At 51.5% G+C, this 14543-nt stretch overlaps 1 protein-coding gene across 1 annotated transcript; it reads left to right on the forward strand.

Annotated features, from left to right (window-relative positions):
* Nucleotides 1-903: 903 nt before the first annotated feature.
* NOCT (nocturnin) lies at nucleotides 904-9970 on the forward strand. Its single transcript, XM_075709366.1, has 3 exons — nucleotides 904-1057; nucleotides 6496-6765; nucleotides 7861-9970. Exons 1-3 carry the CDS (start codon nucleotides 904-906, stop codon nucleotides 8694-8696), a joined length of 1260 nt encoding a protein of 419 aa, XP_075565481.1. The 3' UTR covers nucleotides 8697-9970.
* Nucleotides 9971-14543: the final 4573 nt, after the last annotated feature.

A 14543-nucleotide genomic window follows, 5' to 3' on the forward strand; every position in this document is an offset into this window, starting at 1 on the left:
CACGCAACGCGGCGGGAAACGCCACGTTCCCGCAAGCGGAGCGCGCGCCCAGCCCGTGCGCACCGGCCGCGGGCGCTGCCTGAATTTCGGCTGAGGGAGAGCCCGGCTCCCCTCGGGCCCTCCCGCCCCACGCAGCTAAGGGACCCCCAGCTCCCCGCGTGGGGGGCGAGGCCCCCATTGCGAGGGGTGACCCCAACACCCCCCCCCCCCCCCCAGCGCCCCGCAGGCTCCCAGGCGGGATGCCACGCCCGTCCCTGCCCGTGGTTTTGGGGACCGGCGGGGGGGGGGGGGGGGGGGGCCGCGCCGCTCCCGTGTGACGCAACCCCGCGCGCCTTGCACGGCGGCCTGCGCGAGCCCAGGGCGGCCGGCACCACGCGTTGGGGGGGGGGGGGGGGGGGGGGGGGGGGGGGGCGCTCCCCCCCTGCCGACAGCCACGGCCCAACCGGCCCCGGGGGGGGGAGGAGGAGGCCCCGGGGCCGCCAAGCCCCGCGCCGTGACGGCCGTGGGAACAGGACGCTCCTCGCTTTGACGTCACCCGCGGGAAACCTCCGCTGGGCGAGACCACTCCGCGGCGGCGGCGGGGGGGGGGGGGTGTGAATGCGCGGCCGCCGGGCGCCGCCCCCGGGAGGAGCGGAGCGGCGGCGGGAGACGCCGACCCCCGCGGGCGGGCTCGGTGCGGGCGGCGGCGCACGCGGTGTGTCCGTGTCCGCGTCCGCGTCCGTGTGTCGTCGTATGTGTGTGTGTCCGTCCCCCCCGCCCCGGTGCGGGTGGTAGGTGCCGGATGTCCCGGCCGCGCTGGGCGCCGCCGCCGCTATAAGCGCGGCCGCGGGGCGGGCGCGGGAGCCGCTGCCGGTGTCCTCCCGTCCTGTTCCCGTCCGTCTGTCCGTCCGTCCCGCCGGGAGCATGTACCAGGGCCCTGCGCGCTGCCTGTGCTCGGCGCTGCCCGCCCTCTGCTGCGCCCCGGCCTCCGCCTCCCTCCTGCCGCGGCCCCGCGGGCCCCCGCCGGCAGCAGCGGCGGTGGTCGGCCCGCCCGCCCCGGGGGCAGCGCCCCGCGCAGGTGGGTACCGGAGGGGCGGGGGGGGGGGTGTCTGGGGCCGCCCCGGGCCGCCGGGAAGCGGCTGCAGGGCTCGGGCGGGGCCGCGGGCGGGAGGCGCTGGGTCCCGTTGCCCAGGCGGGGCGGGAGCGTCGGGGTTCTCATCCCCCAAATCACCCCGCAGCGGCGTGGGTGCCGCTCCTCCGCAAGCCGCCTTGCCCTAGTCGTACCCCCAAAAACGGAGCTGACCCTTGAATTTTAAAGCGGCGGCCGGTGGCTTTTGCTCGCCCAGCCTGGGCAAGCGACACCTGGGCGCTGCGGAAGGGTTCCAGCGAGGGCTGGGCGAAGGGCTCATCGCTCTGCGCCCAAAGGCAGGCTGGCTGCGTGGAACAAACCCAAATACTTGTGGGGTGGCTCTTCCAGTGTCCAAACGGGTCGGTGTCGTTGTCCCGCTGTCAGAAGCGTGCTGCCAGCTAGCCGAGCCGTTCCCTTCTCTTCCAGTGTTGCGCCTTGCGTAGGATGTGCTTAAACTTGACTCACGGTGGGTTTTTTTTTCTACTAGAGACTGGGAAAAGCCCAGCTTACCCTCCGGCAGGCAAAGGCGGTGATGCTAAGCCGTCAAGGTTCCTGTTTGCCTGTACCATTAGGTGTCAATGACTACGCCCCGTTCCTCGTTCTCAAAATGAGACTTGGAAAGCGTCCGAGGTCCCGCACGTCCTCGGGTGCACGCTGTGCCTGGAGTCCCTGTGAGGATGACGCCTTGGCACGCGCCACGCTCCCTCCCCTCTGCCCTGCGGCGAGGCTCGGAGCGGTGACGCACCCGCCGGGCCTCTGCAGTTTGGATACAGCCTTGCGCCACATGTGCTGACAAGCAGCTTGCCTCTGGCTGTGGCTAAAAATGCGCACCCGGAGGAGCGGCTGCCGGTGGAGGCTGGGGCAGCGGCCACCTTCGCTGCAGGCCGTGCTGGTGGGAGAGGTTGTATGTCCGACACCCTTTATGCAGTACCTGAGGCTGTATTGCTTTCCTGGCCTGCAGGAGATCTGCTTTTCCCTACCATCCTCAGCTGGGGTTGGGGTGAAGCGTGTCCGTTCCCTGTCGGTGCTGTTACAGGAGGGGTGTACAAGCCCGGCTGGGGTAGGGTGCTTCCATTCTTCCTGCTGAAGCCAGGCCAGGATGCCAAATGGCAGGATGGAAGCTTCACGGAGCTACAGGGAAGAGGAGCGTATGTGCCTGCGAGCTGGCGGAGCTGAGCTCATGATTAGAGCGCTCGTGAGAAAAAGCGTTTCCAGAGCTTGTGCCAAGTACTGATTCTGTCCATCACTCGGGGCAGGATGTGAGTGAGGTTCCCTCTCCTTCCTGGTGTTGCCTAGGCAGCACCCCCCTTGCTGCGATGAGCTCTCCGAATCCCCATATGAGGATCCCAACTCCCCTCTACATAAGACTGGCCTAGGTGCCAAAATCAGGACCCGAACTCCAAGCAGCAGCACCCGCCACTTTGAGCGCGGGTGGCCCAGGGCTGCGATCCCACTGCTGGCCCAAACAAGGCTGTACATGTAGCGTGATACCCTGTAGCGTAGGATTTGTCACGTGGGGATGGCGTCTGCCAAATTTCTCCTAGAATTGGGGCTGCGGGGAGGGCCTCTGGCTGCTGCCGGCCTCCTCGGCTGAGGAGGCTGATGCAGCTACGGGACCAGGCTGCAGGTGTGGTGGGGCTGCTCACCTGGCACTGAAATCCCTGCAGGGAGCAAGGTGGGGGCTCTCAGCCAAAAGCAGTGCTGGGAGGTAGGAGATGAAAAGAAGGCAAACCAGAACGCTGTTCACCTTACCAAAAAGGGAAGGGCCCTGGCTCTGATACCCTGCTGCAGCCCTCATCTTTGAAGCAAAGTCCTTAAAATAAAGCCCATGACTGCTCATTGCCTGAGGTCCCAGAAGTTCATCTCTTCTGTGCTATTGCTAGATGACACAAGAAACCCTGAACTTTGTGCCTTGTTCTTCTGAATTTTAATGAACAGTTTAAACTCTTCCCCTGCCCTTACTGTGCTGAGGCACCACCCTTGCTGAGAGGAAGGATTTTTTTTATCATTATTATTTTAAGCACCTTGAATAGTAATCGCTGAGCTGACGTTCCCTATTGCAACATTGCAGCAAGAGAACCGCTTCCATGTTCACCACCCACTGCTAAAGTGCAAGCTCAGGAGTCCGCTTGTTCCTCTGCATACACCAGCACCACGGTGTCACAGCGCCGGCAGCAGACCTTATGCCAGCAAGTTACAGGTCATTTAACTCTGACTGTAAGGATCTCAGAATGGTGCCCTTGTACTTGCCTCGCTGCCACGGACACATTAAGCATTGCAAAAGTAACAAACGGATTTTGTGCTTGGAGTTTCAATGTTCGGGTTGCTGGTCTGGTCCCTGTTCTGCGGTACAATTCAGTCTGTGCTGTGATGGTTTCAGCACTTTGGGGACAAAGAATTTGCGCGGTTCATCAGTCATCTTAAGCTGGAGTCTTCCCGCTGGAGTCCCTCTTCAGCCAAGGACTCCCAAGCTACCTACAACAGGCCTGAAAGCATTTGATTTACAGCCCAGGCTCTCTTTCAGCCAGCCTTCCCTGGGCTCTCAAAAGCAGACAGAAGCTCTTTTTCCTTCCTGAGACATTGCTGACTTCAAAAGCTGTCAGATCTGGGCTGTAGCGCATCCCATGCAGGTTAGGCTATGCCTGACTCCCCATAAAGGGCTGGACACCCCATGACCCCAGGGACGGTGAGATTTAGACAATACTCTGGCTCTGTCTGCAGCATGACTGAACACAGACTTCATCCCGCTGTAACAGCCATGAGCTGCTCAGAGCTTTAGGGTAGGCTTTTGGCTCCAGATGCGTTGCACCTAGCTGGTCCCTTTCAACATCCTCCCTCTGATTCGGGTCAAGCAATGAGCTGCCTAGGCTCTAGCTAATGGCTTCTTGGAGCAGAATAACTCTCCGTTATTCCCTTGGAGAGCCCTGCACGAGCCACGTTCATCCATGGCCCGGCAGGGGCTGCGCAGAAGGCACTGCCTCCGCACGGGCATCCCACGGCCCGGCTGGTGCTGTGCCAGGAGGGAAGGGCAAGGGCGTGCGGGGCTGATGCCGACGGCATCCCCGAGGGAACAGAAAGCACCGTGTACTGCTCTCCAGTTGCAGCACTTAACTAGGGGCTGTACCTACCCCAAAAATAGGCGAGGAGCTCCTGTGGAGCTTTCATTAAAAGCTCTGTTGATTTCTTTGAGTTTCTGCATGGCTGCCTGGCAGCTCTGGTGGTGTGTAAGCCGGAGCCTTCCGTAAGCAGCACAGAGCACTCTTTCATTCCGGCTCCCCGTCCCCTCGCAGCCGTGTTGGGGATCTGCTTAGGGAGTTCGTGTTTGGGCCTCCTTCCCTCACTGTTAAATGGCATTTCTTCTACTTCAGCACTACTTGGCTTCTTGACAAGAATTGTAAACCGAGGCAGACTGCGGAAACTGAAACGCTTTAAACACAGTCCCCCTAGAAAGACATTCATGCTTGTGAGCCCAAGCTCGCATCTCAGTTTGAGGAACTCCTCTGGTACTTTAAACTTTAACTGAAAGGATGGGGATGGGGAGGGACGTCCCACATCCAATTTAAATTCCCAGTTTACGACTTTCTTAGAACTGTTCAGAGGCACTGTTCCACTGGCTTACACGTACAAAACATATGTTAAAGCAAGTATTTTTTTAGTGTCTTTAAAAGTACCCATTTTCCTAAAGACAAGGACATGAGGCTTCTGCTGCAGGGTCTTTCTTTTATCTTTTACTCCTTCTAAGTATCTTTATTGAACTGTTAAGGCTTCCATCTTCCTACCTTCCCCTCTAGCCAGGTCTGTCGCTATCATACGGTGATGCTGTAGTTCAGGCTAGCAAAGGCTGAACGAGCAAGTGTGTTGGGTAGCACCCCAAATCTACCGCAAGATATGAGCATGACATAACAAGTCTCTTCCATTTTTAAGCAACTCAAAGGTACAAATAAACTTACTTAAAAACTGCTGGGGCCCAACAGCATTGCAAAACTGAAGTTCTTTTGCTCAAGATTACCTTTGCAAAAGGCATTCAGAGTAAATAAGGTGAGACAACAGCAAAATTCTGTTAGCGTTGCCTGTTGCCCAAGTCGCTGTGGTACGAGCGCTGCTCTTCCTGCCTGTGTCTGAGGGGAAACCCAAGTGTCCGGGCACGCTACTTGGGCAGAGCGCCAAGCACGGAAAAGCGCAAACACAGCCTCCTTCCGAGTACTCCCCACGCGCTGTGGCAAGGGTGGCACTTCAGAGCAAACCCCTCCCCCTGAGGAAATGCTGGAGGAGATCTTGGGGCATGCACGGCCACGCCAGGGACTTGTTGCAGAGATGCGTAGAAATATCATGAACTCTGTGCAAACTCCTCCACAGCTGCCCTCAATGCTAACAGTCTCCTGTGTGTTTGCAGCGAGCAAGCCTCAGGGCACGTAGAGCTGCACAGCGCGGTACTGGTTGTGCTCCTGTGAAGTGGGAGGAGGAGGTATTTTAGAGCACGGTAGTCCTGAGGGCTGCTGTCTGAAAGGGGTGACCCTGCTGCTCAACCCCTGCTAAGGTGGCTGTGGCCACCTCCTGCGTGTAAGCCAAAGAGCAAAACGGAGCGGGACACGCACCCACCCCTGTGGTAGCTGTGACCCTGTGTGGGATGGGGGGACCTGCAGGAGACACAGGGCTGGGGGACAGCGGCTTATTTGCAGGACGTGTGCTTAAGATGGCCAAAGGAGCGGGAGGTCGCTGGGGCCTGGGAGGATCGCAGGACCGCGGGGTGCGCTGGAAGCTGCCGAGCTGGGGCACAGCAGAAGCATCCGGCCGCTCCGTGCTCCTGAAAACGTTGCTGCTTCTGGGGCAAATGAAGCTGTATCCGAGCTTGCTATTAAATATTAACCCGAGGGGGTGAGTCACCCTGCTTGCTGCTCTGCAGGCAGGAGGCCCGCAGCCCGGAGGCATCCCGCATCCCAGATAGGCACAGGGTACCGGGGCGGGCAGAGCGCCGTCTCCATTAGAGGCAAATGCTGCCCATGAAATAAGGAGCGAGCAGTATTTGTCTACCTGCTGGGCTCTCTCCTCTGTGAGGAGGGAAAAAGTACACTCTCTTCTGTTTCCTGCACCACATGTAGAAGTTAATCTTAGCCCTGCTATTCTGGACGAAAGACTCCTGCACAATGTCTTAAACCAGACTGTTTGCATGCTGCAGAGGTTAGCAGCCCCTGATAATAAGCAAAACACGAGGAGACTGTGGACAGAACTAACCCTAGCTCTGCATCCTTCTTATTTTATCTCAGATTCAGGAATGGGCTCCTGCACAAACCACAAATCGCTGGCACTGTAACAAGGTTTTCTGTAAGGCACCCAGGTGGTGAGAAGAGTCACGGTGGACATCTCTAACGCCATTTTTTCCTTTCCAGTGTGTTCCATGGGAAACAGCAGCAGCCGGCTCTACAGCGCGCTCGCCAAGACGCTGAGCAGCAGTGCCGTGTCCCAGCACCAGGACTGCCTGGAGCAGCCGGACTCAACGCGGCTGGATCCTATAGACCCCAAGGATTTGCTGGAGGAATGTCAGATCGTTCTGCAGAAACGGCCACCCCGGTTTCAGAGGGACTTTGTGGACCTGAAGCAAAACACTGCCAGTAACCACCGCCCCATTCGGGTCATGCAGTGGAACATCCTTGCCCAAGGTAGGAGCTGCCTCCAAGCTCAAGGTGTGTCCTTGAGATCAAACGCAGCAATGAACACCTTTAAATGCAGATGTGTCTACGTAGTTAGGCATGCCTGGCACTGGCAGAACAAAGGGAGAGAGGTGAATTACGTGAGGCGCAACTGAGGGCTGGGGAGGGGGAGATTTTCAGCACTTGAAATGGTGGCTTGCCTTCCCTTCTATAGGAAAGGAAAAAAGGTCTCTCCTTGCAACTGAGATGCCAAAGGTAGTTCTGAATGCCTGTCTTAACTGAACGCAGTATATTCAAAAAGCTGACCCATTGCTTTTAGATAGTTGTTAACCCCCAGGAAAGACTCATCCTTCCCTAATTTTTATTCTTTGTAAAGCTTCTGTACAAGTTTTCGAATTAGTTTATCGGTGAACTATTCAGGGATTCAGATGTGTTACAGGAATTCTTAATTCTTCAAAATAATTTTAACTGTTTTTTTTCTCGGACCCCTAAAATCAAGGCTGTAAATTGACCTATGCAACAGCCTCATCTTAAAATCTTTTGGTGCGGGAAATCCCCCGCGTAGGGACTGCCTTAACATTCTGCAGTTAAGTCACTCCTATCCCACTGCGTTTTTTCTTAGGCTTAAGCTGTGGCAGCCACATGTGGAAGCACTTCCCACAGTGTAGTGACTTTTGGGAAGAGGGGGAAGAAGTCTTTAATCTAACTTGTATCTGTAAAGGGAACTTAATTTTTCTGGAGAGACTTCAGTGTTTTGAGGAGGGGTTCTCACACCTTTTGGCAAGCCTGGCACCCTTCAATTCAGCAGCTACTCCTGAAAAACCCATCACCTGCATGTAAACCGATGTGCATGTGTTTTACAGAGAAAGCAAAGCGTTGCGAAAGCCTCGTGCCACTTCCCGTTGCAACCTCTTGCACTGTGACAGACCGCCTGCGCTCGTGCGGAGCTGCAAGCAGCTACTGGCTGCTGCAAGGTGGCAGGTGGCTCCCGAGAGCCGAGCCTTGCCTCTGGCCTCTGCAAAACCTGGGGAAGACAGCCCGTTTTAGCTATCTGTAACTTCTTTTTTTTTTTTTTCCCCCCATCCCCCTCCCTGCTAATTTCAGCTCTCGGAGAAGGCAAAGACAACTTTGTTCGGTGCCCCATAGAAGCTCTGAAATGGGAAGAGAGGAAGTGCCTCATCCTGGAGGAAATCCTTGCATACAAGCCTGACATCTTGTGCCTGCAAGAAGTCGATCACTACTTTGACACCTTTGAGCCGCTCCTCAGCCGGCTCGGCTACCAGTGTACTTTCTTCCCAAAGCCGTGGTCCCCGTGCCTAGACGTGGAGCAGAACAACGGGCCGGATGGCTGCGCCTTGTTTTTCCTCAAAGACCGCTTTGAGCTCATCAACAGTGCTAACATCCGGCTAACCGCCATGAAGCTGAAGACCAACCAAGTGGCCATAGCTCAGACGCTGAAGTGCAATGAAACTGGGAGACTGTTCTGCATTGCCGTCACTCACCTGAAAGCCCGTACTGGCTGGGAGAGGTTTCGGTCCGCGCAAGGCTGCGATCTTCTCCAGAACCTGAAGAGTATCACCCAAGGTGCGAAGATCCCTCTGATCATCTGCGGAGACTTCAACGCGGAGCCAACCGAGGAGGTCTACAGAGAATTTTCCAACTCCAGCCTCAACTTAAACAGTGCGTACAAGCTGCTGAGCCCCGATGGGCAGTCAGAGCCCCCGTACACCACCTGGAAGATCCGGCCCTCAGGAGAGTGCCGGCACACGCTGGATTATATCTGGTATTCCCAGCACGCCTTGAAAGTGAACTCAGCCCTGGGCTTGCTGACTGAAGAGCAGATTGGGCCCAACAGGCTGCCATCGTTCAATTACCCTTCTGATCACCTGTCGCTGGTGTGTGACTTTAGTTTTAATCAAGACCCTGACAGACTGCTGTAATGTGCTGGAATGCCACCTGGTATTGCAGTGTCTTAACTCATCGCTATTTTATTTTAGAGAAAACTTTTGAAGCTGGAAGCTATTGAAGGGTGAGGAAGTTCTGTTGACTAAACATTATTTCAGGCACTTGTTTGGAGTTACACTTGCTGTTCAGCGCTTGTTAAGCTGGAGCCTCCAAGGGAGGAAGAAAGGAATCGGTGTTCTCGTCATGGTGTTCTTGCCATGTCAGGGTTTTAAAAACCGGAAGGCAAATGAGCTTTATCCTTTCACTAACCCCTGTGTTTAAGGATTTAATCCTCTAATGAATGTGGAGGCCTTAGTATTTAAATTAAAACACTTGTGTTTGTAAAACAACTTGCCCTGACAGCATGCTAATTTTATTTATTTCATGTTACGCTTGTGCAAGTACCAAAGGGAATGAGGCTCAATTACTCAGCAAGATTCTCTTACATCTTTTTCTGTTGCAATACAAAGGAAGTTTAATGCAGTTTAGACATGAACAAATCTTAAGCTCATACTAGTGTTGTCTTCTCATTTTTACATGACTTGAGATGACAGTTTCATTAAAAGTGAGTGGATAATAGCGCAGTGTGAGGAAAGTCCCCTCCAGTAAGAGCAGGTGAGGAAATAGAGGCTAACTACTCTATGTCACATAGTCATATCCTCACTTTTCCAGATGAATGTGCATGTGTGCGTTACATGTGTACGGCCTGTAGGTATGTATAGACAGTGACTATTACCTTTGTCTCTTCTGTGCTTCCCATCAGAGGATGCACCTAACCAGGGAGTATTTCCTCCTCTGCTTCAAGTATTACTTTTCTTAAATGGTTTAAATTTGTAGTCTTGTGAATCTTGCTGTTTCAGTACAGGGCCAATCTTCATGTTGAAAGACTTTCTTTTATTTATCTTCAGAATCTAAAGCTACACTGGAACCTGTTAGAAGATAAAATTTATTTATTGAGAGAAGTTGGTGATCCTGCATCTGACGTGAAATCATACAGCAACAGTGTTCAGGAGCCCCTTTCCGTGGCCCAGGGGAACTCTGGCTAAGCACCTCGGCTACAACAGAGCTGCGTTAGTGTAGTAACTTGCGCATGGAGCGGTGCTCATTGGTATGGCATAGGTATTGCATATATGGATTGTAAATGTGCCACTATGCTGGAAAACGAGGTAGGGAAGAGAGACAACAGCTAGGGCTGGGCTGTCATTTAGATGGTTGGGAAAGATGAGGCAGAACAAATAAAGCAGTACTTCCATGTAAAGTAAGGCCCATAGTGACTCTTAAATGTTCCAGGTGTTTATTAATAAAAGTCTTTGGAAAAAAAAATTAACGTCTCTGCTGCCATCTTTTTCCTTTCCCTGTCATAAGTAGGTGATCTGTCTCAACTAGTAACTGAGCTTCAAGTTAGTGGTGATGCTACCCGTTCCAGGCCTCTTTCTCCTGACCCCACAGTCCTAATTTTGTAAGTCGGCATGGCTGCTTTGCTTTGATGGCAAGTGCTTCTTCTCAAACTTGAAATGCCCAAATTCCACAGCAAGTCTGTAGGGAAGGGAGTTACCTTTAGCAATGCTAAGCTGCTCTCTCCCCTCACTTCATTCCCTTAGAGGAAGCCTAGACTCTATATTACTGTAAATATGACTCTCTCCGACAGTCACGTGGAGCTACGAACCTGGCCAGTACTGCAAAGCAGGGTGCAAGTATTCCTCCCTGAAGGCTGCTAAGCATGCCCAGCACAGCTGGCTCCTCACACCAGGCAGCTGTATTTGTCACTTCCTTTTAAAACGCCGTTTCAGGAGCAAGAAATGCCACAGGTATGTGCTTCACACAGCCCATAAATTATTGTACTTGTGTTGCTGGTAAGTGAAATAGAGAGTCCGGCACTGGTAGTCCCAAATTCCCACACAAAGATGTTCCCTTTCAGGCAAACAAATGAAGTGGTGTGTTGCACAGCTGTAACACGCTCTGCATGTGTTCCTGACCCTTGCAGGATGAGGGTGATGACCTGCTTCCGAGCAGAGGCCTCTCTAATCAACCTGGGATGCAGGACTCCTCTAGCAAGTGTGGATTTGAAATTCCACACACTGAAAGGATTTTACAACCAAGGAGCGCGACTTCCTTGGTGAATACTCTTACCAGGCAGATGTGACTTACCAACTACTGCCAGCCAGGGCCTCCTTCAGCTGAAATTTCAGAAAGAGCAAATTGTGTCCCTGGAAGCTAGAAGGGGTGACTCCTTTGGGGGAGACTCTGGGCCAGAGATAAGACACTCCTAACACCCCACAGACAGGCAGCCCTCTGAGCATCCCTGCCATAAGCATTTCATACCGGCTAGACTGAGACAGCTTCCTTTTCATGGTGCTGGCTGCCCTCAATTGCTCTCTGAAGGGGTGAGATGCGGTGCTTCTCCTTTAGGGTTATCTTCTCTTAGGATCTTCCCTCAAATGGTCTTTGCAAGGAGGAGAAATAATACAGTTGCCCATTAATGGATATATCTAGTCAGCAGTAGCTAAACGCTTCTAAAAGCAACACCACAATGTAGACCTATAAGATGGTACCTTTAATAGGTCAACTCCTTGCTCATCTACCACAGAAAGTCACACCAGAAGCTGAAGTTTCCATTCAGACCCTTTTAGCAGTTTCTAGAATAAACTACACTTGTGGTAGAAAGCCCTGACTTGAGAGCTAGGATAATACTGTACTCAGATCTGTATTTAAAAAAAAAACACACACAAAAACCAACCCACCAAAAAACCCCAAGCCAAACAAAAAAAAAAAAACAACAAAAAAAATCCACCACCACCAAAAAAGCCCTTAATTTCCATTTTACTTTTGCATAAGCAGCTCCGTTTTCCTAAGGACAGCCAAGGGTGTCCCTCAATGTGGCACTGTTTCACCGCTGCCAGGGCACAGAGCCATAGCACCGATTATGGTAGGCTTTGTTTACCAGCCGGAGCTGAACTATTGCAACTACAAAACTCCCACCATCACTTTCACAGTGTGACGATATTTGGTATCTGGATGATTCTTATGCCATTTTACTCAGACCTTTGCCTTCAATGCTAACTCTCCTACAAAAGAAACCAAACTGTGGAGAAACAGCATGATTTGTATGATATTGCCATCACTGCAGAGCTCTTCTAAGTGGAAAGGGCTGGGATTCTTATTTCACCCTGGACACGTGACAGTAGATGTTCACTGCTTCATGTCCTTAAAGGGCAATTTTGAAGGCGAGGGGAGGGTAGAATAACTGTGAAAAGGCTGGGACTCTCCCCATCACAAGGCAATTCTTAATATTATCAAACTCGGAAAATCACACATCCCTGCTATAGCACCACAGCAAACCCCTTCTGCTGTATTTAATAAAAGGTAGACAAGACACAGAAATTAACTGGTAACTTCCCAGTCAGCTTCACCCTTTTATTCCAGTACTTGCTATAAAATATATTTTGCAGACAGACTCGTTTGGAAAACTTTAGTGAAATATTGCTCTTGCTTTGTTTTATTCAGCAAGAGGCAGGCCTGCAGCACTGAAATGCTTTTGCCTACTATAAATATCAGTACAGTAAATATTTTTCATAGGAAGAAGGAAGGCTTTTCATTTTTTTTCCTATGTAGCAGTATGACTCTTACAGTAAAAATGTCTTCAAAGCTGCTCTTGTGGCTGTCTGCCTTATAAGCACACCAAGGCTAAAAAAGTCTCAACAGATCCCTTGCTCTAATCTTGAATAAAAGCTGCATTAGCTTTAGCAGTGACAGTTTTCCCTCACCCTCAAGCTGGCTGAAGGAAGAAATGACCCACTTACTTAATCTGTTGAAAGGCAGAAGCTGCTGCAAGCTTATTAAAACACCATCTCTCTTGGAGAACAATTAGATCAGAAGTAGTGTCACTTGGATCTTCTTCACTTAATAAGCTTAATACCTGCTATTCGAACTGTCTCTATGAGGCAGAAATTTAATTTAGCTTGTTCTGGCTGTGACAATCCTCACACGTAACCGAGATCCCTGCTGCATGTTTACCCGGATCACTTGAGTTGTGTCAAGGCACAGAACCCTTCGCTAAGCAAGACGGGCTTTGTCCGAGAGAGAGTAACAATAACAGTGGTCTCCGGGATGGGATTCCCCTTTCAACTTTTCTTGCCACAACCCACAATTTTTGACATGCAGATCTTTATTCTGAGTTGCAGCTCACAGTTAGATTTTTTTTCCTGTGAATTACACAGCATTACCCTGTCCGTCCTGTAACTTACAAGAGTAGCTATTTGAAAAAGCAAAATGTTTGTATTTACATCTGTAAAATCAGTGATACCATCGCTGTGTATGTCTCGATGCCTTCTGTATAAAGCATGCTCACTTCACACTAGTTTCATTCTACTCGCACATCTAGAAAAGTTAACTACTTTCCAAAGATGAGTTAAACCTGGACTCTTCTATATGAGCCATCAGCTTCAGATGTAAAAGCTAGTTCCTCTTTCACACATGGACAAAATAACTGGTTTTCAATGGGATTACAGAAGTCAACAAGTATAGCCAGATACTAACTTCTTCAATGTTTTAGTGTCCCTTTGTCCTTTTCAGATGTTACAAACCTGACTAAAGCTCCCTCATCCTGAGGTCACGTCCTCCAACAGCACCACTAAAAACACTTCTTGCCCACACAGTAATTAATTATGTCAGCATAAAGCAGCATGTTGAAGAGCAAGCTTGCACAGACCTAGAGAATGATCCGAGACTTTCAGTTACAGGCGGGAATCCTGCCCCTCTGACACTTAGCTGTAGAAATCCCCAGGGAGAGGCTGCCTCTTGTAAGAAGCATGGCTTGTTACCTAGATGACATACCACCTCCAAAGAACAAACAGATCTCAGAACAACTCAGAGGAACCACGTGCAGACAAAGCAACGCCGAAAAGCTGTGCTTAAGCAGATCCACTGAAATCACTACCTGTGACAAAAAGCCCGTCTGTACTTCTAGCTAGCAGCTAAATTAAAAAAAGTGACGAGTACAAAGGCATACATGGGAAGGTTAACAAAAAGGGTCTTCACTGTTTGAAGACGGGTTAAGTACCCTTTCCATTTCAGTTACAGCACATCCTCACACAGATTGAGATTCTCGCAACACTTAACGAACTTCTGATAAATGTCCTCTGGCAGCCGGTAGCGTGTGTGCCGCTCACCGGGTGGCCAGGGGGGAGAGCCAAAGGACCATCGCCGGTTTTGTGGCAAGATGCAGCACCAACAGTAACAGCAGCGTCTTGGAGCACGGCTGTGAGCTGCCCATCTCACCAGTAGCAGAGATGTGCACCTTCATTCCTTTCATTTTTGCCATTACATGATGAAGTCTTGGCTCTAACTTAAGAGGAGGAGGTCATCAGCTGGGGAACCCGATCTATTTCCAGGAAGATCATTTGTCCCCATTTGACTTCGAGTGTATCTAAATTAGGTGTCAGAAAGGTCTTAACTACAAATACTCCAGAGAGAGACATTTCATGCTCTGAGAGATAGCATCTCTCTTTCATATACGATCAAGTAAGCCATTTAGAAAAGGATTTCTTACAGAAGACTTACAAACATGGGTTTAAAAATGCTATCACTTTTCTCTCTTCAACTTCTCGCTCCAATTGTTCTACCTGCCTCTCTTCACACTGCTCCACTTCCCTTTACCCGGAACATTAGTGCCTCAGACTACCAAATTAGTCAACCCATTACCCAGCTTCCCCTTACCTCCCTTTCTGTCCTACCTCTTTCTTGGCAACACAAATCCTCTTCCTTCTCCTACATTTCCTCCTGTGAAGGAGCGTGGTCCCCATGAAAACAGGGTAAGCTACCCTGCATCTATTTTAAGCCAAACT

The sequence above is a fragment of the Pelecanus crispus genome, chromosome 4 (genome assembly GCF_030463565.1).
Source record: "Pelecanus crispus isolate bPelCri1 chromosome 4, bPelCri1.pri, whole genome shotgun sequence".
In the NCBI taxonomy this organism is placed as follows: Eukaryota; Metazoa; Chordata; class Aves; order Pelecaniformes; family Pelecanidae; genus Pelecanus; species Pelecanus crispus.